Here is a 23190-nt window from a genome sequence, read left to right on the forward strand (position 1 = left end):
CTTTGCCTCTTGCTGAATTCCACCCGCACTGCGATGTAAAGAACCGCATCATTAAGTCCTGAGACCACGTGTGCAATATTAAGACCCTGGATTCCAGTCCAAATTGGGAGTGTGGTTTCGCTTCTTTCTCCCTAACACTCTCTCCTCACTCTCTGGCACCCCAGGGTGATACGTCTTTCCTGCTCTTCCTCAGCTCTTCTTGCCACTAGTCCTCTTTCTCTCCCAGCACCAGGAGACTCTGAAGGCCACGGTTCCAACTCTTATCTTCTCTCCCGACACCCTGTGTGAAGTTCCTGGTCACTGCTGCTCTCTAACCTCTGGAGAGCGGGCTCTTTAATTTCTCTGTTTCATTCACCTGCTACATTCAATCAGGACTTATTTGCTTTCACTTTATCTTCTATTTCTTTACAAGTCCCTGAGCCTTCTATGTTCTCATCGTTTCTCCCTCATGCTTTTCTCTTTCTCAGTCGCTCTGTATCTGCTTGATTCCCTTTGCCCCAAAATTTTAAGGGGTGGCGACTGAATAAGATGTCCTGGGACCCAAAGGGACCGTTTTCCAACTGAGTTGAATCTGACACAGAACACTGGAGTCACACGGGCAGGTCCTGGCAGCACCCTGCGGTAGGGTGACGGGACGGGCTGACAGGAAGGGGAGGCCTGTGGAGCCGAAGGACCGGCGAGGACAGCGGGGCTGGGAGGGCAGGGGTCTCAGGACTGGGGTGGGCTCTCCAGGATCCCAGGCCCCCGGAGAGGACACTGCCTCTCCAGGAGCGGGGCGACCCGGCTCTATCTTCAGGGTCTGACAGGGCTAGACGAGTGATGCCGTCGTCGAATTAACTTTGTTCTCTTAGCAGAGGATGATGGAGGCGGAGGTGGCAAAGGATTTAAAGCAGGAAAATGTCTCGAAAGGCGGTGTTTACGCGGGTCGAGGGCAAAAAAGCGAAGGGCTCAGGGACCCGCCTCAGGGTGATTTTAACCCAAAGGAAAACATAGTCGAATCGAAAGGTCGACGTGTAGATTTCCTGGGGGCAGAGGACCGGATGCTAGGATTTAAGTTCCTGAAAGCGAAGTCAGGGGTACCGCGCAGCACCGATTTACACAAGAAACGAGAGACTTGATACAGCGTACCCGACTTCTCATTCTCCGGTTCCGCAGGGAGCTGCCTGGGCGGTGCTGCGGTGCGGCCTCCGGGGCGGGGCCTGAGCGGAATGCTATCGGCGAGCAGCGGGGCGAGGGGGGAGCGCCGGGCGGCTGGGGACGGGAGGTCCCTCCCCGTACCTTGAAATTGCTAATTTTAACCGTCTGTCTGGAAAGAGGACTGAGGCGCAGGTCCAAGCTAGAAAAGTGTTAACTCTTGCTGCCCAGCGTGACTTGTACTCTGCACTACCAGCTTCCCTGTCTTGAAGAAACTGCGCGTGCGCATAAGGACTGTGGGCGGGGCCTGAGCAGAGCACTACCAGCAAGGGGCGGGGCGTGAAGAACCCGGGCTTGCGCTACGACTGAGAGGGAGGGACGAGACCCGGGTAGAGGTGTAGTGTTCACGTCCCTTGGATTCCCTCCCAAGTTTACCTTTTCCAGGTTTAGACATGCTTGAGGGTCTTTGTATCTTATGATAGGATGGCTTCCTGCTTAGCTTAAGTTACTGTCTCTAACAAGTTTTAAACCCTTACAGTTGTGTAAGGGTTGTGTAAGGGCCACTTATTTTGGAAATTTCTTTTTAACAAGTTGAAAACAGTTTAAGTCAAAAGCTATTTTTGCCAGCGGTTGACCGACCGTTGGTCCTGAACTGAAAAAACTGCGATCTCAGTGAGGAGTAGCTGTGGGGCGGTAACTGGATTCAGAAACATTGCCTGCAATCAAAATTAATTTAAGCAATTAAATTAAAAAGAACTGGAGTTATCTGTGTAAGGTTTACAAATTAGAATATGAAATACAAAACTCTCAATGGGTAGAATGGACGATATAATACTAAACGCTACAGAACAGCATTTTTTTTCCAGAATTTTTCTCCATGGAAGGGTCTAGGCAGCCAGGAGGCTTCTCCTTTTCTTTCCTGATTTTAGGCTCTTTTTATTTCCGAAGTGGGTCTACTCAGCCTCAAGCAGCTACGCCTTGGAAGAGCTCACTGCGGTCCCAGCTGAACTTACTCGCCCATTGTGCTTGGTGAGGGTGAGGACTGTCCCGGTGGAGGACCCTGCCTCTGCCCTCCTCTGCTGTTCCTGGCCAGATCCCTTCCCACTCTTCCAGGGCAAAGGACCCCTGCACACATCAACCCCCTAAAGTGAAGGCCGCACCAGAGGGTGTACTAGTTTCATTTTGTGTTCTTCTCATTAATTTGCTGACCATGTGTGGAGTATGTAACTACAGTCCAGGCTTGTCTGCATCAAGAATAAAATGGTAAGCCAATGGAATACACTCTACCACCTCATCTAGGTTATTTTCAAAACATGGAGACAAACACCATCCTCTGTCACTTACAGTCACGCAAGTCAAATACCCCAAAGCAACGGCCTGGTGTGCGGACTCTGATTCTCCCCCAGACCCACTGCTCTCCCCGATGCCCCCATCACACCAGCTCCACCTTGTCTCCGAGTGGCTCATCACAGCTGGAGAAACACAGCCCCGAATTGACTGTTCTTGATTCAGGTTCCTGGCTGTTCCCTCACATTCCCTGTGTGTCTGCTCCATACCTTTCCTGTGGAGCTCCTCAAAAGTCCACCTCCACCTCTCCCATCTTTTTTTTTTTTTTTTCAAAGACCCTGTTTATTGTCCACTGAGCTCCTGGAGCAAAAGAAGAGATCTCCTCCAACTGCCTCAACAGTCTGCCTCAGGACCTGTGTTCTCTCCTCAGTATTGACTGTGAATAGCCTGAACCCACCTCTAGCTGTTGGTGATCCTGAAATTGTGCCTTTATGCCAACTCCACTCTGTGTCAGGACAGCATGGCATTCTTCCTCCTCTGCTAAACACACACACAATCTTACACACACACACACACCCTCTAAACCTTTTTATGCACTCTATTATCTTTAAAGGGCTTCCCTGGTGTCTCGGATGGTAAAGAATCGGCCTGCAACGTGGGAGACCTGGATTCAATCCCTAGGTTGGGAAGATCCCCTAGAGGAGGGTACGGCAACCCACTCCAGAATTCTTGCCTGGGAAATCCAAAAAAGCCTGGCGGTCTACAGTCCATGGGGCTGCAAGTAGCTGGACACAACTGAGCGACTGAGTACAACCACAAAAGTATACATTTTTGACAAAGCTGATCACAGGAATCATATTTATAAGGTTTCTCTCTAGTAAGAATTTTGTTACATTCCAGAAGGCTGAAACTTTGGCTACCCTTTGCCAAAATTTTATTTGCGTGGTTTCTTTTAAAGATGTACATTCTGCCACCAAATAAATATTAGGCACAGTTACAGGCTTTGCCACATAACGTATGTTTTAAATGATTTCTCTCCTTAAGGGGGGGTCTCTGATTTTAAGGTCTGACTACCTACATACATTTTATCTCAATCATTATATTTGTAAGATTTCTATTATTAATTTTTCGATGATGCCCAAAGCTTCAGCTTTTAATAAAAGCACTGCCACATAGATTAAGTTTATAATGTTTCTTTTCGGTATGTATTTTCTGATGCCTACCCAGGTTTGTAAACTGAGTAAAAGCTCTGCCACACTCATGACACTTGTAAGGTTTCTCGCCAGTATGAATGATCTTATGTCGATTGAGATGCGAACCATCTGTAAAGGCTTTGCCACACTCATTACATTGATAAGACTTCTCTCCAATATGAGTTCTCTCGTGACGCCAAAGTTGTGAATTTTGGGTAAAAGCCTTATCACATTTATTACATTTATAAGGTCTTTCTCTTGTATGAGTTCTCTGATGTGCTACAAGGCTTGAATGCTGGATAAAAGCCTTGCCACATAAACTGCATTTGAGTTCTCCAGTGAGAGTTTTCTCATGACTACAAAGTTGTGAATGTTGGACCAATGCTTTACAGCACACATCATATTTGTAAGGTTTCTCTCCAGTATGAGTTCTCTCAAGATCCCAAAGCTGCGAATGTTGGATCAAAGGCTTCACACACACATTGCACTGACTCGGTTTCTTTCCACTGTGCCTTCTCTGATGCCTACTAAGACTTGAAACTTGGGTAAAAGCTTTGTCACACTCATCACATTTGTAAGGTTTCTCTCCAGTGTGGGTGGTCTTATGTTGAGTAAGATTTGAATGTTTTGTAAAGGCTTTGCCACACTCAGTACATATATAAGGTTTCTCCCCAGTATGGATTCTCATATGTTGAGTAAGGATTGACCGCACAGGAAAGGCTTTGCCGCATTCATTACATTTGTAAGGTTTCTCACCAGTATGGATTTTCTCATGAATCCAAAGGAGTGAACGTTGAATAAATGACTTACCACATTCTTTACACTTATAAGGTTTCTCCCCAGTGTGCAGCCTCTGATGACTTGCAAGGATTGAATTTCGACTGAAGACCTTGCCACAGACATCACATTTGTATGGTTTCTCTCCTGTATGGATTATCTGATGGTTCCTTAGGGCTGAGTGCACACTAAATGCTTTGCCACACTCATTACATCTGTAAGGTTTCTCTCCAGTATGGACTACCTTATGTTGAGTAAGATTTGAATGCTTCCTAAAGGCCTTCCCACACTCATTACATCTGTAAGGTTTCTCTCCTGTATGGATTCTCTTATGCTGAGTAAGGCTTGAGCGCTTCCTAAAGGCTTTGCCACATTCATTACATTTGTAAGATTTCTCTCCAAAGTGCACTGTCTGATGACTTACAAGGACTGACTTTCGACTGAAGGCCTTGCCACAGACATCACATTCATAGACTTTCTTTCTTGTATGAATCAACTGATGTCTAGTGAGGTTTGAGCACTGATTGAAGGTTTTGCCACACTCTTTACATTTGTAAGGTTTCTCTCCTGTATGAATTCTCTGATGACACGCGAGGTGTGAATTTCGACTAAATACCTTACCACATACATCACAATTATAAGGTTTCTCTCCTGTATGGATTAACTGGTGTCTGCTGAGGTTTGAGCTGTAAGGAAAGGCTTTGTCACATTCATTACATTTATAATGTTTTTCCTTGTATGCTTTCTGGCCTTGTGTCAGTATTGAAGGGTGAATAAAATCATTCCCATACGGATTAGAAATGTTGGTTTGGACAACAGGAGAAATTGTCTGCAATGGTAAAAATGAGGTGCTACTGTTGCTACTCTTGTCAGCTTCATTAAATTCATCAATTTTCTCTTCACTTTTAAATATACACCATTCATCCTGAAAGCTTAATGCAAGCTTATTTTCAATAGGTTTGTTTCCTGGATCCCTTCTACCATGTTGATTTTTTCCATCAGTGAGATTTTCATTATTGTTTACAGACAGTCCTTTGTCATTTCCTTCATCATCTGTCCACTGACACTCAAAGACATGTATATTTTCCTGGATTTCCATGAAGTAAAAATCTCTGATTTCATGACTTTCATATCTTCCCAACATCATTCTCTGGAATACTCCTGTATCCCTGTTTGCTTTTTGTTTCAATTTCTTGATCACATGTATATGAGAGACAGCTACAAGATATAAAGAACCATAGGTATCCTATTAATTACAGATGGTAAATAAATGTTTCATATTGAAAAGGTGATATTACACCAAAGGCATTACCAATCCTGGACAGTTATTAAACTTCCCCACCATGACCTTCAAGTTTTCAGACACAACTAAAGAAACAGGATCTTTTATTAAAGAAAGAATAATTGCAAGTAATTCAAGTTAATTTTAGGGTAGCCTAGTCACTCAATGACAAAATCACTCACATTGTGCAAACTTACGTTAGCTCTCAAAGAAAGGATATTTTCCACCGTGACCTCAAAGATCACATATCTTTTGGCAGTAAACATATTGCTGTCTCATAACTGAGGAGAAAAATCTATTATACATATTTTATGTATAATTACTATACATATATAAGTACTAAAGAACAGTCAATGTATTGTAATGCTGCTGCTGCTAAGCTGCTTCAGTCGTGTCCGACTCTGTGCGACCCCATAGACGGCAGCCCACCAGGCTCCTCTGTCCCTGGGATTCTCCAGGCAAGAACACCGGAGTGGGTTGCCATTTCCTTCTCCAATGCATTAAAGTGAAAAGTGAAAGTGAAATCGCTCAGTCATGCCCAACTCTTAGCGACCCCATGGACTGCAGCCTACCAGGCTCCTCCGTCCATGGGATTTTCCAGGCAAGAGTACTGGAGTGGGTTGCTGTTGCCTTCTCTGATTGTAATGCTAAATAATCCAAAACAAGCTTTATCTAATAATCTAAATAACTTGTAGTTTAAAATTGCAAAACCATTGTAGAACTGAGAAAATAAAACAATTTATAAGAAAACAAAATATTTATCTTAATACACATTATATATCCACATGTACCCACTGAGAGAAGGCATTTTACAACATTAAGAGATGCTGTGTATCAGATATATTGCATAATGCATGCTCAAAGATCATCTATAAATCACAAAATAAATTGAAAATTATTCCAGTAAACCATGATAAAGTCAGCATATATAATAAGTCACCATATTACAGAAAATTTTTACTCTGCAGAACTCTAGACATTCCCCCTTAAGAATAAAGAAAGAACTTATATTCTAGAAGGAGCACACAATATGAGAGCTGGGAGTTATATAGAAATCACCGACTTATGAACTATCACGTCAGGAAAATACATAACATTATAAAAAAAACTGGAAAAAGAAGTCAGAAGTCACAATTATGATTTCATGACTGCAGCTATATCACAGTCAACTAATAGAGAAATTCCCTGTCTATGCACTGCCCTTTAGTTATCCTGGTCACACTGGCCCAAAATCATATGTGATACATTGCATGTGCTTTGAGAATTTATTAACGAAGGTCAGAGACAACACTGTTGAGAACATATTGGAAAATAAAAACATACACAGGAGCTTCCCTGGTGGTCCAGTGGTTAAGAATCCACCTGCAATACAAGGGACACGAGTTTGATCCCTGGGAAGATCCTACATGCCATGGAGCAACTAAGCCTGTGCACCACGAATACTGAACCCTAGAGCTCTAGAGCCCAGAAGCTACAACTTCTGAAGCCCAAGCACCTTACAACCACTATTTTAAAAATAAGGAGAGCAGACTCACAGGATTTATGTACCTGACACCAATGTACACAGGAAGCGAGAGAAAGACAATCTGAACCTGTATTTGCAGAATCAGAAAACATGTTCTTGAGTACAACTGGCTATTCAGGCAGCACACATTATAAAATACTACAATGAATACCAGGAGCTGAGAAAGAAATAATTCATGGGAGATAATAAGAGCTCTAACAGTCACACTTGGCTATCCCTCTTGGAATTGGCTTTTGAGTCATCAGCCCTGTACATACTGATTTAGGTTCTGTCGGGAGAAAGTTGTTCAGTGGATGAACATGCGTGCATATGTGCTCAGTCATGTCCAACTCTTTTCGACCGCCATGGACTGTAGCCTGCCAGTCTCCTCTGTCCATGGGACTTCCCAGAAAAAAAAATACTGGAGTGGGTTACCATTTTCCTTTTCCAGGGGATCTTCCCAACCCAGGGATCGAACCCACATCTCTCCTGCATTGGCAGGCGGATTTTTTATCACTGTGCCACCTGGGCTTCCATAGAACTGTACAAGAGTGACTAGAATACTGACCTTGGAAGAAAAGAACTGGCAGGCTCTGAGACTGAATTCAGAGCCTCCCAATATCCAGAGCTGCCCTCAGGAGGAAATGCAAAGCAAAACCACAGTGACATACCACCTCACACCTAGCAGAATGGCCATCATAAAAAAGTCAAGAGATAGAAAGTGGAGGTGAAGATATGGAGAAAAGGCAACCCACTGCAATACTGGTGGAAATGTAAATTGGTGCAGCCACCATAGAAAAAGAGCATGTAGAATTCCTCAAAGTATTTAAAAAAGAAAAAGAAGGACGACCATAAGATAGCAATCTCACTTCTGGGAATACACTGAAAGGAAATGAAAGCACTCTCTTAGATATTTGCACTGCTCTGCTGTTGCAGCATTATTTACAATAGCGAAGACATGAAATAAAGCTAAGTGTCCAACAGTGTGTAAAGAAATTTTAAAATATTATACATACAATGGAATATTATTCAGCAAAAAAAAAAAGTAAATCCTGCTATCTGTACCAATACAGACCTTCATGGCATTATGCTAAGTGAAGTAAGTCAGGAGAGAAATACAAATACAGTTATGACCTCACTTTTATCACATATATATGGAATCTTAAAAACAAAAGCCAAATGATTAGAAAAAGAGAGTAGAAGAGTGATTGCAGGGGCAGGGGAATATTATTACATACAGTGGAATATTATTACATACAGGGGAATATTACTATATACAATGGAATATTATTACATGCAATGGAATATTATTACATACAGGGGAATATTATTGCAGTTTTAGTTATAAGGTGAATATGTTCAGATCTAATATACAGCATGGTGACTACTGTTAACAAAACCGTCTTATATACTCAAACTTGATTAGACAGTAGACGTTAAATGTTCTCACCACACACACACACACACACAAATTGTAATTATGTGACTTGATGGATGTGTTAAGTGTGTTCTGGTAATTATTTAGTAATATATGTATATCACATCATCACTGTACACTTTACATTTATACCATGTTACATGGATTGAAGTGAAGTGAAAATTAGTCGTGTCCGACTCTTTGCGAAACCATGAACTATACAGTCCATGGAATTCTCCAGGCCAGAATACTGGAGTGGGTAGTTTTTCCCTTCTCCAGGGGATCTTCCCAACCCAGGGATCAAACCCAGGTCTCCTGCATTACAGGCGGATTGTTTGCCAGCTGACCCACAAGGGAAGCCCAAAAATACTGGAGTGGATAGCCTATCCCTTCTCCGGCAGATCTTCCAACCCAGGAATCAAACCAGGGTCTCCTGCACTGCAGGTGGATTCTTTACCAGCTGAGCTATCAGAACTCATGCTTTGATCTGTGTCCACATAACATATGTGGATTACATGTCAATAAATATGGGAAAAAAGAAAATACAAAGGAGTGCACAAAAGAAATCCCGGTTGACCATGTGAATAAGAATTTAAAAAAAGAGAGAGAGAGAAAGGAAGAAAAGATTGGGAAAAAAAGATCTCAGGAGAACAAAACAGAGCCAAAGCTAGAGAAGGAAGGAAGAAAAAGATTAAAGGAATTAAGAGAATAAAAAAAACTACAACCACAAAACTCAAAGTTGGTTCTTTGAAAAGAAAGACAAAATTTACACTCAGCAAGATTAAGAAAAAAATCAGAAGATTCAAATAGCTAAATGAAAGAGGGAACATTACAACTGGTCACAACTGATTCTACAGAAATCAAAAGAATTATAAGAGAATACTATGAGCAATTCTGGCTTCCAAGGTGGCACGAGTGGTAAAAGAACCCACCTGCCAATGCATCTGATGGAATCAAGAGAGACCAATAGAAAAAGACTATCCCATTCTCCTCAAAGTCAAGGAAGCAAAGAATTCTCAGGAGCCAGATGATGGAGTGTAGATGGTGATAAACACTTTGCCTTGGTCTGTGTGGGAGCTGCTGTAGCACCACTGAGCGTGAAAAGATAAACTTTACATATTGTAGGACAGAACAAGTCAGCTGCTGCTGCTGGTACGTCCGACTCTGTGTGACCCCATAAACGGCAGCCCACCAGGCTCCCCCGTCCCTGGGATTCTCCAGGCAAGAACACTGGAGTGGGTTGCCATTTCCTTCTCCAATGCATAAAAGTGAAAAGTGAAAGTGAAGTCGCTCAGCCGAGTCAGACTCTTCCAGACCCCATGGACTGCAGCCTACCAGGCTCCCCCATCCATGGGATTTTCCAGGCAAGAGTACTGGAGTAGGGGAACAAGTCAGGGAGGAGAACAATTTTCTCTGAAAATTCACAAGAAATAAACTTCTTTTTTCCCATAGACATCTCCCACTTAGGGAGAGTTTCCCAAACACTATTAATGGTGCGGTTTCCTCACTGCCCTTCTGAGCTCCGACCTGTGTTGGCACCTTTGATACATTCCCATTTGTTTACTTTTTTTTTTTTTTCTATTTTCACTTCATTCTCTAGAATCTAGAGTTCTTTCCCTTGCTCTAAGATGGAGATAATGTTCAGAAACAGAAAAGAACAGCCTTCCCTGGGTGGTGCAGTGGATAAGAATCTGCCTGCCGATGCAGGGGACACAGGTTCAATCCCTGGTCCAGGAAGATCCTACATTCCTTGGAACAACTACGCCCTTGCGGCACAACTATCGAACCCGAGATCTAGAGCCCATGAGCCACCACTACTGAAGCCCACTTGCCCTAGAGCCTGTGCTTTGCAATAAGAGAAGCCATTTCTTTCTGGGGATGTGCTGGTCCCCAGTCTGCCCAGGACCGTGGGGATGGCTCCGGGGCTTGGGAAAGCCAAACAGCCAAGACTCAAAGCAACCTCCTTCCCATCTGGGAGGCTGGGTGTCCTCATGCCTCTGGCTTCTCTGTCCCAGTGGGCAGAGTCTAGAGCCCACGGCCCCCAAAAGAGAGCTCTCGGCAGACAAAGCCAGTGGCCGAGCCTTACCTGTCCCTCCTGGCCTGCCGGCCTGGAGTCGTGTGCCCGGGCCTGTCAGTATTTATTGCCTCCATATGTACTGTCCTCTGGGCCCGCTGGCCTGCCACCTCTGCTCCCAGGCTTGGTGCCACCATCCCCAGAGGGCCCTCCCTGGACCAGCCTGGACAACCATGGGACCAAGCTTGCACAGCTGGAGCCGTCCCCTCTGCCTGCATCCCACCCTACCCAACCCTTCGTCGGTCAGGTCCAGGCCTAGAATGCACAGGGTCCTGTCCCTGATTCTTCTTTTCTGACCAGGAAATAAACTTCCCCTTAAGAGAGGAAAAAAAAGAGAGAGAAGCCATTTCAATGAGAAACCTGACAGCACAAGGAAGAGTAGCCCCTGCTCGCGATAACTAGAGAAAGCCCGAGCAAAGCAGTGAAGACCTAGTGCAGCCAAAAATAAATAAATAATTTAGAAGAAAAGAAAAGAACTCCCAGCTCCTCACTCAGCTGAGGAGTGAGGACATTACAAGGGGGAGGTCTGGGAAAATACTTCACACATTCATCCACTGCCTCCTTCTGAACGCAGAGGGAACATCGTAATATGCGGGTCTCGAGCTCTCTTCCTAGAACTACTGAATCAAAAGCAGAGGGAGAGAAAACAGGGAATTCAGGATTTTACAAGTTTGCCATTGGACTTCGTAAATACTTAAGCTCTGGAACAACTCCTAGTGTATCATGAAATGTGCATATTTCTGAAGAAATGGTTAAACTCCTGATGCCAATCACAAAGCTTTGCATGTCTGAGTCAACAAGGCTTTGAGGTCAGTCAAGCAAAACAGGGGCTCCCAAGAGGCACAGAGGGAAAACGCAGAGATACCCCAGGGTAGATCCCAACTTCTAGAGGAAAATGATCCTCACCCACTGAGAGCAGGTTCCTGTAGGTCTCCAGCATCACGTCCCTATACAGGGCCCTCTGAGCAGGGTCCAGGCATTCCCACTCCTCCTGAGAGAATTCGATGGCCACATCCTTAAAGGTCAAATGTCCCTGAAATAAAAAATATATCTCACTGAGGGACTACAAGGAGAGTTCTTATCTTCACACAAAATGAGGAGAGAGGATCAACTGGGTTGGAGAATAGGTTTTGACAGATTCCAGTACAGGCATTTTGAGCAAGTTATGTGCCTCGAATTTTCATTTCTTTGCTTCTGTAAGAGAATATGATACCCTCCAAATCAGTGTGGATGACTGATTTCTGTGGATGATACATGAAATATACAAGCAAAAATGAAACACAGGTTGGCTACATAGGAGAGTCTGATATTCTGTTGTACACACTGAGTGGGATTCAATATGCAGATGAGCTAGTGAGTGGTGTCCTGAGAGATGAAAAAGTTCACAATAACTTTACAAAAAGATCGAGATTTAACATTGAGATGAGGATTACAAGAGAAATGACAAAAAGCGTTTCAATACTTCCTATGTGCTAAGCATTACTCTTAATGCTTTATGTGTATTGACAGTTACTACATGTATTAACATAGAGGGTTCCCTGAGAAAGCTGAAACAAGTACAAGGTGAACCTGTGCAAATGCATAATGTGTGTACACATCCACACATAATGTTTCCATTTTTACTCCTATTTAAATTATTAATGTGACAGTGTAAAAAAATTAAGATATAATCTCAATTGCTAAAAAATAAAAAACTTACTATAAAATGATGTCTTTTATAAAAGCCATGAACTTGGACATGCATGCATGTACACACACATGTAAATATCCAATTCACTAAAACGAGAGTAGCTGTTTCAACGTATTTTGGGCAAGTTTTTAAATTATCATTTTTACTTAATGTAGTTCAGCATCTCTGGGACAAGGAAAATGTTCTAATCTTACATAATTTAGTTTGTCAACATTATTCTACAGTAGGTTAGCAAAGAATGAGTACAAGCATGAATATATAATACTTCAATCTCTGTAAAATACATATAACTCAAAATGCAAATATAATTTTACCCATTTAAATCCAGATAAGTAACTATTAACAAAAGCCAGAGTTTGTTTATTCCACTAACAAAATATTGATTCAAAATTGGAAAGGATATTAGTGGTATACAGGGGCTTCCCTCATAGCTCAGTTGGTAAAGAATCTGCCTGCAATGCAGGAGACCTGGGTTCGATCCCTGGGTTGGGAAGATCCCCTGGAGAAGAAAATGGCTACCCACTCCAGTAGTTTTGCCTGGAGAATCCCATAGACAGAGGAGCCTGGCAGGCTGTCAATGGGGTCACAAAAGTGCAAGAGTCAGACACGACGTGGTGACTAAACCACCATTAGTGGTATATATTAAAACAGTAGGGTTGAAAAGTTCTTGAATTAAAAATTGGAAAAAAAAACAAAACACTTTTATTGAGCAAGAACATACTTAACCATCAGAGAAGACTGGTAATTCTGAAGCAGGGCATTTTGGAAGGACCGACAAAATGATCAACTGAGGATATGACTTCACCTGAGAAAGAGCCATTCTTGACCTCTTTTCTTTCCTCTTCTGCCTCCTCTGGATTTCTTCCTCAGAGGTGAATCTTTCGAGGTCAATCCTGAAAGTTGAAAACAGGCTGCTTAAGGCTTAGAATCAACATCCCCTTTCCTGTGCCACAACCACACACACAGGGAAGACCTCACCATATGGAAGAGAGTCCTCTGCTGCCCACTGTCGCAAGAGGTGCGTGTAGGCACCCGCCAGGACTAAGGCACCCATCTTCCTGCACACAGCGCTCCCATGGGCTCAGCCCAGAACCTGTTTTAACAACATCACAGGAATACATTTCCCTCTGCCAAATAAATCCATTGCCTTCATTCTTCCACAGGTGAGATCATGTTACTCAATTCAACCCACGCATGCACATCTCAGCCTCAGCATCTGTGTGTCCCAGGAAACCTGAGTTAAGATGCTATGGTACCCACACCATTTCACGCAGCCCACATCATCCATAAACCCACTTGCAGATGCTCCAGCCAGAACAGCAACATCCTTTCCGAACAGCTCCGTACACCCCGTGATCCCACAACTATGCCTGGGACACACACACACACACAATTCACTGGGCTCATCCAGAGGCCCACACTTGCTCCCACAACTCTCCTGCAGACCCCAACAGGCTCCCCTCCATTTTGTCCATTTTTCCTCCTCTCCTCCACGCAAGCATGAAGAAACAGAGCTGAAAGGCATAGAGACCTCTGGGCACGAGCACTCTAAGAGGAACGCACAGAAGCTGCAAACCCAAGGACTCCGAGTGTCCAGGAATGGAGACCAAGAAGCTGACCCTTCTGGGAAAATACTGAAGGGGTTAGCTTGGAAATAAGCTCTGAGGGAATATGCTCATTATGAACAGAGGGGCTCTGTTGGAAGGTTTGAGGTCAATCAGCCCATTCTGCATCACCGGCAGAGAACACAGAAGACAGACCTGAGGGGAACATCCACTTAGTACCTCACTATTTTAACAGATCGCATAAAATGGAAGACAACGGAATATTAGACTGACTAAACTAGGTTTCAACTGCTAAAAAAAAATCACTGACATCCTTACCAAGTACTCACTGAAACAGGCCCTCGCCCGTCCTCTACGAGGCCATCTGTCCTCACTCATTCTTATTTCCTCCTTAGTTTTCCTACTTTTCTGTGAACCGCTGTCTCGGCTTCTCCTGATCCCCCTCGCCCACATATTTACAGGGATATCGACCGAATAAGATGCCTGCCTAGCGGAAGAGAGCATTTTCCAGCGAGAAAGCTGGGTGTCACGGGGCTGACCCATGTCACCTCCCCCCACACGCGGACGGGGAAACGTCACTATGAAGAGGCCTGCGCGGCAGAAGGACCGGCCCGACGCGAGGACAGAGGGGCTGGGAGGGCGGGGGTCTCAGGAGCCGCGAGGGCTCCCCAGAACCCCAGGACCGGGGAGAGGACGGGCGCGGCCTCTCCGGGAGCGGGGACGGGCGCGGCCTCCAAGGCGAGGTTATGGGGGACGAGGAAGGGGAGGAAGAGGAGAGAGCGAATCCATGTTGGGGGAGAGGGCTTTACGCGGGTCAGCGGGGGCGGTGGTCAGTAAAGGATTTTAAGCAGGAACATAGAGCGAAGAAAACCAAAGGGCGGGGCGGGGAGCCAAGGCACCGAACTCGCCTCAGAGAGATTTGAAACGCCCCCTGTGACGGCGACGTCTGGACTTACGGGGCACAGAGGGGTAGGTGCGGTGATTTTCAGGTCCCTAGTTATTCCCACACCCTGAGGAAGGGTTGGGCGCGCGGCTATGAGGCGCAAATTTACACGAAAAACCAAGACACAACGCGCCGCAATATGACCTTCGCTCCGCGATCTTCACTTCCGGGTCCGTTGCCAGCTGCGCAAGCGCGGACTCGGAGGCACGGCGGCGGGGGCGGAGCGCGGCCGGAGAGGGGCGGGGCGTGGGACCAAGGTCCGCGCGAGGCGGGCGAGAAGGCAGGAAAGGGGCGGGGCATGCGCGTCCCTCCGAGTCGAAGGCGTAGCTCTCTGCGTTAGAAACGCTTGAGAATCTTTTGCGTCTCTTGATGATGCATCGTTGCTCCCTGCTAAGAGATTAAGTTACTGTCTCTCCATCTAAAGGAAGTCACTCCTGAATATTCATTGGAAGGACTGAGGCTGAAGATGAAACTCCAATACTTAGACCACCTGATGTGAAGACCTGACTCATTGGAAAAGACCCTGATGCTGGAAAAGATTGAAGGCGGGAGGAGAAGGGGACGACAGAGGATGAGATGGTTGGATGGCATCACCGACTCGGTGGACATGAGTTTGAGTAAACTCCGGGAGTTGGTTTTGGACGGGGAGGCCTGGCGTGCTGCAGTCCATGGGGTCGCAAAGAGTCGGACATGACTAAGCCACTGAACTGAACTGAAGATGTTTTCCTCTAACACTGAAAACGGTTTAAGTCAAAAGCTTGTTTGTGCCAGCCAGTAGGTTGCACTCAGTCCTGTGAGACTGAAGCAATTCAGCGGTCTGAGATCTCGAAGAAGGATCTGTATGTGGTGGTGGTTAGATCCAGAAACATTTCCTGCGGTTGGATTTAATTTAAGCAGGATGCAGTTGGTCCATACAAACTAGAATGTGAAATACAAGCTCTGCATGCGTAGAAGTAGTTATTTTACACTGACGTTCTACAGAATAGCATTTTGGCTTCTATTGCCTGTTCTCACAGGAGGCGAACTTGGCATTGTGCTCTGTTCCGGAGACTCATGGCGACAGGACTGATCAAAGAATTTTTCACATATTGATAAGTAGGCAAGTCATTCTGATTTCAGTTAACCTGAATTTTATGCTAAGACAGCCTGTTTGTGTCCTTTTTCCTGTGGAGGGAAAAGTCCAGTTCCTCCTTCCTGTGTGTTTCTTCCCTCTGTCTCCTTTACCCTTAAACTACTTCCACACTGACAGAGAACACTCCACTTTCTGACACTTCTGATCAACAAATATGTGGGTGTTTTTTCCACAACAAGCAATTGCATGTGACACCAGCTGAGTGTCCTACAATTTAACTCAAGCTCGGCGTTTATCCGATATAGCATCAGATCCCACACATCCCGAAAATCTGCCCCTCCCCTGTCCCCACTCCACTCCTCCCACAACACACTTCAGGTGCCAGTAAAAGTCCAGGTTGTCATCTCTGCTTCTGACCAGCTGGCTTTAGATTGGGGTTTCCAAACCCTTTTTTGGTTCATACAAAAGTATACACACAGCTGGTTTATATAGTGCTGCTTCTAAGTCCTGAAAAAAAAGAAAATCTTAACTGGAAGCCCCAAATTTTAAATGTCTCCAGTGGAAACTTAGTATCACACCCCACCAAGCCACACATCAGTTGTAACTAGTCCTCAGCCACTGTAAATGTTCCTGTCCTGGCAATTTTCTCCTAGTTTGTCCACCCAATGGCCTTTCTCCATTTGCATGACACTCTTCAATTAAGGAGTGATTCTTCTCAAATATCACCTTATCATTAGAGCATTCTCTGAACACACTTTAAATCAGGACTCTCACTCTATCATTGCACATGCACACCTTCACTGTATTTATCACCGTCCTGTTTTATTATTGCTGACTTTCCTTACAGAATATAAGCTCTTTGAAGATGGTCATTGATTCCCTGCTGTATCATTAGTGATTAGAATTGTTCCTCATTGATAGAATGAGTGAATGCATTTTATCACTACAAAGAAGAAAGCTACTGTAATGCATAAGTTTACAGATCAGTGGGTTGTCATCAGGTAAACCTCAAATTATATTTGTGGCATTGAAACGGAGCTGGCCTCTATGATCCTTGCCTCCGCCCCACCCCTCACCATGTCTTCTGCCTGCCTTTTGCCTGTGAACACTTTAGTCAAAGAATAATTTTAATCAGAAAAGTGAGAAATGCTTAAACAAAGGAAGGAGACTAAATAATAATAATGTAGTCATTAAGCATAGTCAAGGACTGTTAGTTCTTTCTTAAGGGCTGTAGATAATATTCTGAACCATATCCTGTGAGCTGTCCTATAGATACCAAAACCCCAGATGGAGAAGTTAACTACAAGATGGCCAGACTGTACCCAGGACTTGAGCTTCCACAATTCCAAGAATTGACCACAAAGAAATGGGAACAAGTGCACCCCAGAACTAAAGATTAACTGTACCTTAAACAACCAAGACGCTACTGCTAGTCAGACCACTGATGACCAATATGAAGATGACTGTTAGAGATGACTGTGCTATTTCTGCATGTAATCTGCCCCCGCCCCCAACACACACACACACACACAGTGTCTATAGAAGCTCTCACCCCTGCTTGTCGGGGGCAGGGTGGGGAGTTAGCCTTTGGACAGATGTCCACCACCCCTCCCCCACAGTTGCCAGCAACTGAAATAAACTTTCCTTTTCCCCAACCTGGCCCATTTACTGGCTTTAGAGCCGTGAGCAGCCAGACCCCCTACCCATACCTTCTGGTAACAGCATCCGATTCTTTACTCCCGTAACATACAACCTAACATTCTGAACATTTCTGATAAATTGCCATGCTATTTTGTGTATACCGTTAATTTTGTGGACAGACATTGTGACAGAGATAACATGAACGTCCCAAAGAGATATACTACTTTTATTTCAGTAAACCCAGGATGTCTCATTTTACTATCAAAGTTTGTTCAGATCACATATAATCTTTCCAATTTAAGCCAAATTAAAAAAAAAAAAAAAGACCAGCCAACCCAGTTCATTACAAAGTTCCCTCAAGTTCCCTGCCTAGGGAAATTTTTTTTTTTTTAAACATTTGGCTGCATTGGGTCTTGGTTGTGGCATGTGGGATTTTCACTGCATCATGCAGGATCTTTCATCGTGGCACATGGGCTTCAGAGCGTGCGTGCTCAGTAGCTGCAGCGTTCAGGCTTAGTTGCTTCATGGCATGTGGGATTTTAGTTCCCTGACCTGCATCCCTGAATTGCAAGGCAGATTATTAACCACTGGGCCACCAGGGAAGTCCCCTGCCTAGGGAATGTTAAACCATACTCCCTCTGAGGACTCCAAGTCCTGAGAAAAAACAGCTCGAATAAAACTCAGGACATCATTTAAAGCAATGATGTCTGAATATCAGGAGAAATCACTAAAGTGCCCAAGAAACACCGAAGAAGTGGGCGGGGCTCAAAGGACCCATGCTGCTACCAAGCATGGGTTTGGGACAGACTCCAGGGTCCTCCAGTAGGTGTCCCTGATAACCTATTGACTACAAGAAAATGTCAACAAAATTCCATTAACAATCAAGAAGGAAAAAGGGAATTTTATTTGAGCCAAGCTGAGGATTATAATTTGGGAGACTCTCATAAAGCTCTGAGAACTGTTTTGCCTGTTAGAAGTCGAAGGCACAGTTGAATATACATTTTTAAGATAAAGGATAATTCATCAATATGACATGTTGATCGTTTATCATAAACTTCACCAAGGACATACAGTCCAGGTAACCATGTACAAAGCAAGCAGTAAGTCACCATGACCTTTCACAGAGTTGAGAAAGAACACTACTCTTTTAAAAAAATATCTAATTAATATTTATTTGGCCAGGTCTTAGTTGCAACATGGGGGATCTAGTTCCCTGACTGGGGATCAAACCCAGAACCCCTGCATTGGGAGTTCGAAGTCTTAGCCACTGGACCACTAGGGAAGATCCTAGAACACTTTTAAGGAGTTAGATCACTAGTGTCAGAAATAAAAAAGTAAGTTGACCTTTATGGTCAAGGAGGCACTCCCACCTCTGAGGAGCTGTGGTTTATGTGTAACGCAGATGTACACTGCACATTAGGGAGGGAGGGAGGGAGGAAGCCCAAGCAAACAGAAGTGTGTTTTTTTTTTTTTCTTGTCTTGCCTTGAAATATAAATTTTATTAAAATATGAACTCCAAGCACACACACACAAAGATTATTTTATCTATATTTCTGAAATTTTATCTCCTAGTATTTTTTATATGTTCACCATATCTTGTCACTTCACGTAAAGCTTCAAGTGCACACACACACAAATGTATGTAGGAATATAATCATACAGTGTAGATTTACAACCAAGGAGGCAGATTTCAGGGGGCTGAGTCTGAAATTGTACTGCTACAGTATTTTTATTATAGCTATAGAAATAATCTTGGTTACACTATGGAGTTTGTAACTCCAATGTAAATTGTGAATATATATCTTTTTCAAATACTTTGTTTAAATCTAATTTGAAAAGAAATTGTCACAGATGCCATTCAGCCTAGAGAACATGATGATGTATACTTAAGGGTCATTATTATGACGCCCCCAATGCAGTGGGATATGCTTGCATTAACAGAAGGCACACGATTCACTAAGGATCACAAAAAAGATTGGGTTTCCTTACTGGCTCAGATGGTAAAGAATCTGCCTTACACTGCAGGAGACCTGGGTTCAATCCCTGGGTTGGGAAGTTCCCCGGAGAAGGGAATGGCTACCCCCTCCAATATTCTTGCCTGGAAAATCCCATGGACAAAGGAGCCTGGTGGGCTATGGTCAATGGGGTCGCAAAGAATCAGACACGACTGAGCAACTAACACTGTAAAAAAAAGATTACACTTTATTCATTTGGATATGAGAAGTATGATACATTCTAATAAATAAAATGGTATCAAAACGCAACTCTAGAGGCCAAATCCGCAGCCTTCACAGATACACTACTCTGATTCTTTTGATGACTGTCCTCTGTAACATTATCCCTTTGGTTTCCGAAAATGAGACTAATTTTGAATATTTTATATATACAGTAGCTATTCCCCTTCAAAACACAGGGAGACCACTGTTCCACCCCCATTTTTTTCTCCCACATATGCCTTCCCTGAAGTTACTTAGCATGCACACATGCAGTGGATAATGCACTATTATGTTCCAGGTGTACCACAGAACTATTTTAACAACTGTATACAGGATGAACTAATCACCCCGGTAAGTCTAGTAGCCATCTGTCCCTGTTCAAAGTTACTGACTATACTCCTTGTTTTGTATATTACACCCTACACTTCATTATGTAACTGTAGACCTGCACCTCTTAACCCTTTCCTACTTCACACACAAGGGCCTCCCTGGTGGCTCAGACAGTAAAGAGTTGGCCTGAAGTGCAGGAGGCAGGGGTTCCATCCCTGGGTTGGGAAGATCCCCTGGAAAAGGAAATGGCAACCCACTCCAGTATCCTTGCTTGGAAAATTCCTCGGACGGAGGAGCCTGGTGTGCTACAGTCCATGGAGCTGCAAAGAGTCGGACACGACTGAGTGACTTTACTTTCACTTTTTCACTTTCTTTCACTTCACACACACCTGCCCTTCTGGCAACCATCTATTTGTTCTATGTATGAGACTATTTTCCTTTTGTTTTCTAAATTCCACATATAAGTGAAATCACAGGCTGTGTCATTCTGACTTATTGCACCCAGTCAAATACCCTGTAGAGTTGTGTATGTTACTGGAAATGGCAAGATTTTGGTTTTTCTTCACAACTAATATTCCACTGTATGTGTGTATATATGTGGATGTGTGTATATGTATATATATATTTTTTTTCCTTTTATCTATTTTATTGATTCATCTATTGGTGGACTTTTGGTAGGTTTCTTACCTTGGCTACTTTGTTTAAAAAAAATTTTTTTTTAATGTGGAACATTTTTAAAGTCTTTATTGAATTTGTTACAATATTCTTTGTTTTGTGTTTTGTTCTTTTGGCCTCAAGGCATGTGGGATTACCTCCCTGACCAGCGATTGAACCCATACCTCCTGCAATGGAATTGCGGATTCTAAGCCACTAGACTACCAGGTAAGTCCCTTACCTTGGCTATTATAAATAGTGGTACAATGAACGACAAAATGCATATATTTTTTGAACGAGCATTTTTGTTTTCTCTAGGTAAATGCCCAGATGTGCAATTGCCGGATTATATGGCAGCTCTATTTTTAATTTTTTGAGGAGTGGCCATAGTCTGCCATGGTAGCTACCAATTTACAATCCTACCAAAAGTGCTTGAGGGTTCCCTTTTCTCCTCATCTTCACCAACACTGTGAGTTGTCCTTTCGATGCCAGCCCATTCTGACAGGTGTGAGGTGGTATCTCATTGTGGTCTTGACTTGAATTTCCCCGATGATTAGTGATGCTATGCACTGTATCATGTACCTTTTGGCCATCTGTAAGTCTCCTCCTCCATGATGGAGTCTCTCAACCTGAGTAGGGCTTGAATACTTGCACAAGTTTTGTGTCAGGCATTACATTTTAAGGTTTCTTTCTACTATGAATTGTCGGATGAGCCCCAAAGCTCAAGTTCTGAATAAAAGCACTGCCACACGTGCTGGATTTATGTCTGTTTTCAGTATGCCTTTTTTGATGCCTAGTAAGGCTTGCAAATTGGGTATAAGCTTTGCCACATTCATGACATTTGTAAGGTTTCTCTCCAGTATGGATGGTTTTATGTTGAGTAAGGTATGAATGCATTGTGAAAGCTTTGCGACACTCATTACATTTGCAAGGTTTCTCTCCAGTGTGAGTCCTCTCGTGACCCCAAAGTTGGGAACGTTGGATAAAGGCCTTATCACAGTCTTTACATTTGTAAGATTTTTCTCCTGTATGAATTCTCTGATGTGCCATAAGGCTTGAACATTGGGTAAATCTCTTGCCACACACATTACATTTGTGTGGTTTTTCTCCAGTATGAATTCTCTCATGACCCCAAAGTTGTGAAAGTTCAATAAAGGCCTTACCACACACATTACACCTGTGTGGTTTCTCTCCAGTGTGCATTTTCTGATGTCGAGTAAGGCGTGAAAATTGGGTAAAAGCTCTGCCGCACTCACTACATTTGTAAGGTTTCTCTCCAGTATGGATTGTCTCGTGCTGAGTAAGATTGGATCTCATGGTGAAGGCTTTGCCACACACAGTACACTTGTACGGTTTCTCTCCAGTGTGGATTTTCTTGTGTTTGTTAAGCCTCGATCGCTCGGCAAATGCTTTGCCACATTCATTACATTCGTAAGGTTTCTCACCACTGTGCATCTTCTCATGACTCCAAAGGAGCGAATGCTGGATAAAGGCCTTACCACATTCACTACATTTGTAAGGTTTCTCTCCAGTGTGCATCCTCTGATGATTTTCAAGGTGTGAGTTTCTACTAAAGACCTTGCCACAGACATCACATTTATACGGTTTCTCTCCTGTGTGCACTCTCTGATGTGTAGTGAGATTAGAACCCTGGTTAAAGGCTTTGCCGCACACATTACATTTGTAAGGTTTCTGTCCAGAATGGATTCTCTTATGATTTCTGAGATTTGAGCTTTTGCTAAAAGCCTTCCCACAGTCCTTACAGTTGTAAGATTTTTCTTCAGTGTGTGTTCTCCTGTGTTGTGTGGGTAACACAGGAGGTTCCACAGTAGGAGGAATTCTATGAAGTGGGGAAACTGAGGAACCATTGTTAACTGACTTCTCAACTTGAGGGCCTCTATACATTTTCTCCTCAGCTGGAAATCTCTGCAGTTCAGCCACCTGTGCCTGCAGCCTTGCTCCAGTTCTACCGTCCAAATACTTTATATCTTTGCTTCTAGCAATGCTCATGTTATTTTTCATTGTTAACCAACTTCTTATGAATGGCTTGTCATGCACGAGATATTCATATGTATTACTTCTTACAGAAACACTCTGAGGAAAATTCATTAAGGATTTATTATCCTGATTTTCTCTCTGACTGAGATTTTTGTTAAGGGTCAAAAGCACTTCTTTGTCATTTCTTGCACCATATCCGCACTCACTCTCACTCTTCTGCATATTTTCACAGACTTCCTTGAGGTCAAAATCCTTGATGCCATGGTTTTCATTTCCATATAATTCTCCTAAATTAGTGTTCTCTCTTGGTGATAATTTGTTAATTGCAAATCCAGCAGAAAGGATTCCTATAAGATAATCTGGAAAATAAATATATTGAATTACATAATTATACAAAAATGTGTTTAATAGCA

The 23190-nt window shown here is 43.5% G+C and overlaps 2 protein-coding genes across 6 annotated transcripts in view; both read right to left on the reverse strand.

The window, feature by feature from the left end:
* Positions 1–3326: 3326 nt before the first annotated feature.
* Positions 3327–15060, reverse strand: LOC138419240 (zinc finger protein 665-like). Of its 5 annotated transcripts, none has more exons than XM_069551826.1 (5): positions 14880–15045; positions 13337–13451; positions 13164–13251; positions 11575–11701; positions 3327–5609 (listed from the first exon to the last, which is right to left on the reverse strand). In XM_069551826.1, the coding sequence occupies exons 3-5, from the start codon at positions 13176–13178 to the stop codon at positions 3568–3570; spliced, it is 2184 nt and encodes a 727-aa protein (XP_069407927.1). In that variant the 5' UTR covers positions 13179–13251; positions 13337–13451; positions 14880–15045; the 3' UTR covers positions 3327–3567. The 5 variants fall into 5 exon arrangements, with proteins under 5 accessions (XP_069407927.1, XP_069407929.1, XP_069407926.1 ...); XM_069551828.1 differs by having other exon boundaries at positions 13164–13269; XM_069551825.1 differs by lacking the exon at positions 13337–13451 and having other exon boundaries at positions 14880–15060.
* A 4695-nt stretch (positions 15061–19755) lies between these two features.
* The window catches only part of LOC138419632 (zinc finger protein 721-like), a 92883-nt gene continuing 89448 nt past the window's right edge, over positions 19756–23190 (reverse strand). The window contains 1 exon segment of the mRNA XM_070289304.1: positions 19756–22619. Coding sequence (XP_070145405.1) covers positions 21458–22619 — 1162 coding nt within the window. The 3' untranslated portion in view covers positions 19756–21457.

The sequence above is a fragment of the Ovis canadensis genome, chromosome 14 (assembly GCF_042477335.2).
Source record: "Ovis canadensis isolate MfBH-ARS-UI-01 breed Bighorn chromosome 14, ARS-UI_OviCan_v2, whole genome shotgun sequence".
In the NCBI taxonomy this organism is placed as follows: domain Eukaryota; kingdom Metazoa; phylum Chordata; class Mammalia; order Artiodactyla; family Bovidae; genus Ovis; species Ovis canadensis.

Bases quoted from the DNA above. Each gene is read 5' to 3' on its own strand.
- LOC138419240 (XM_069551825.1), bottom strand. The intron at 5,610-11,574 runs GTGAGGATCATT...TATATCTTGTAG, and splicing joins CAGGAACCTGCTCTCAGTGG to CTGTCTCTCATATACATGTG.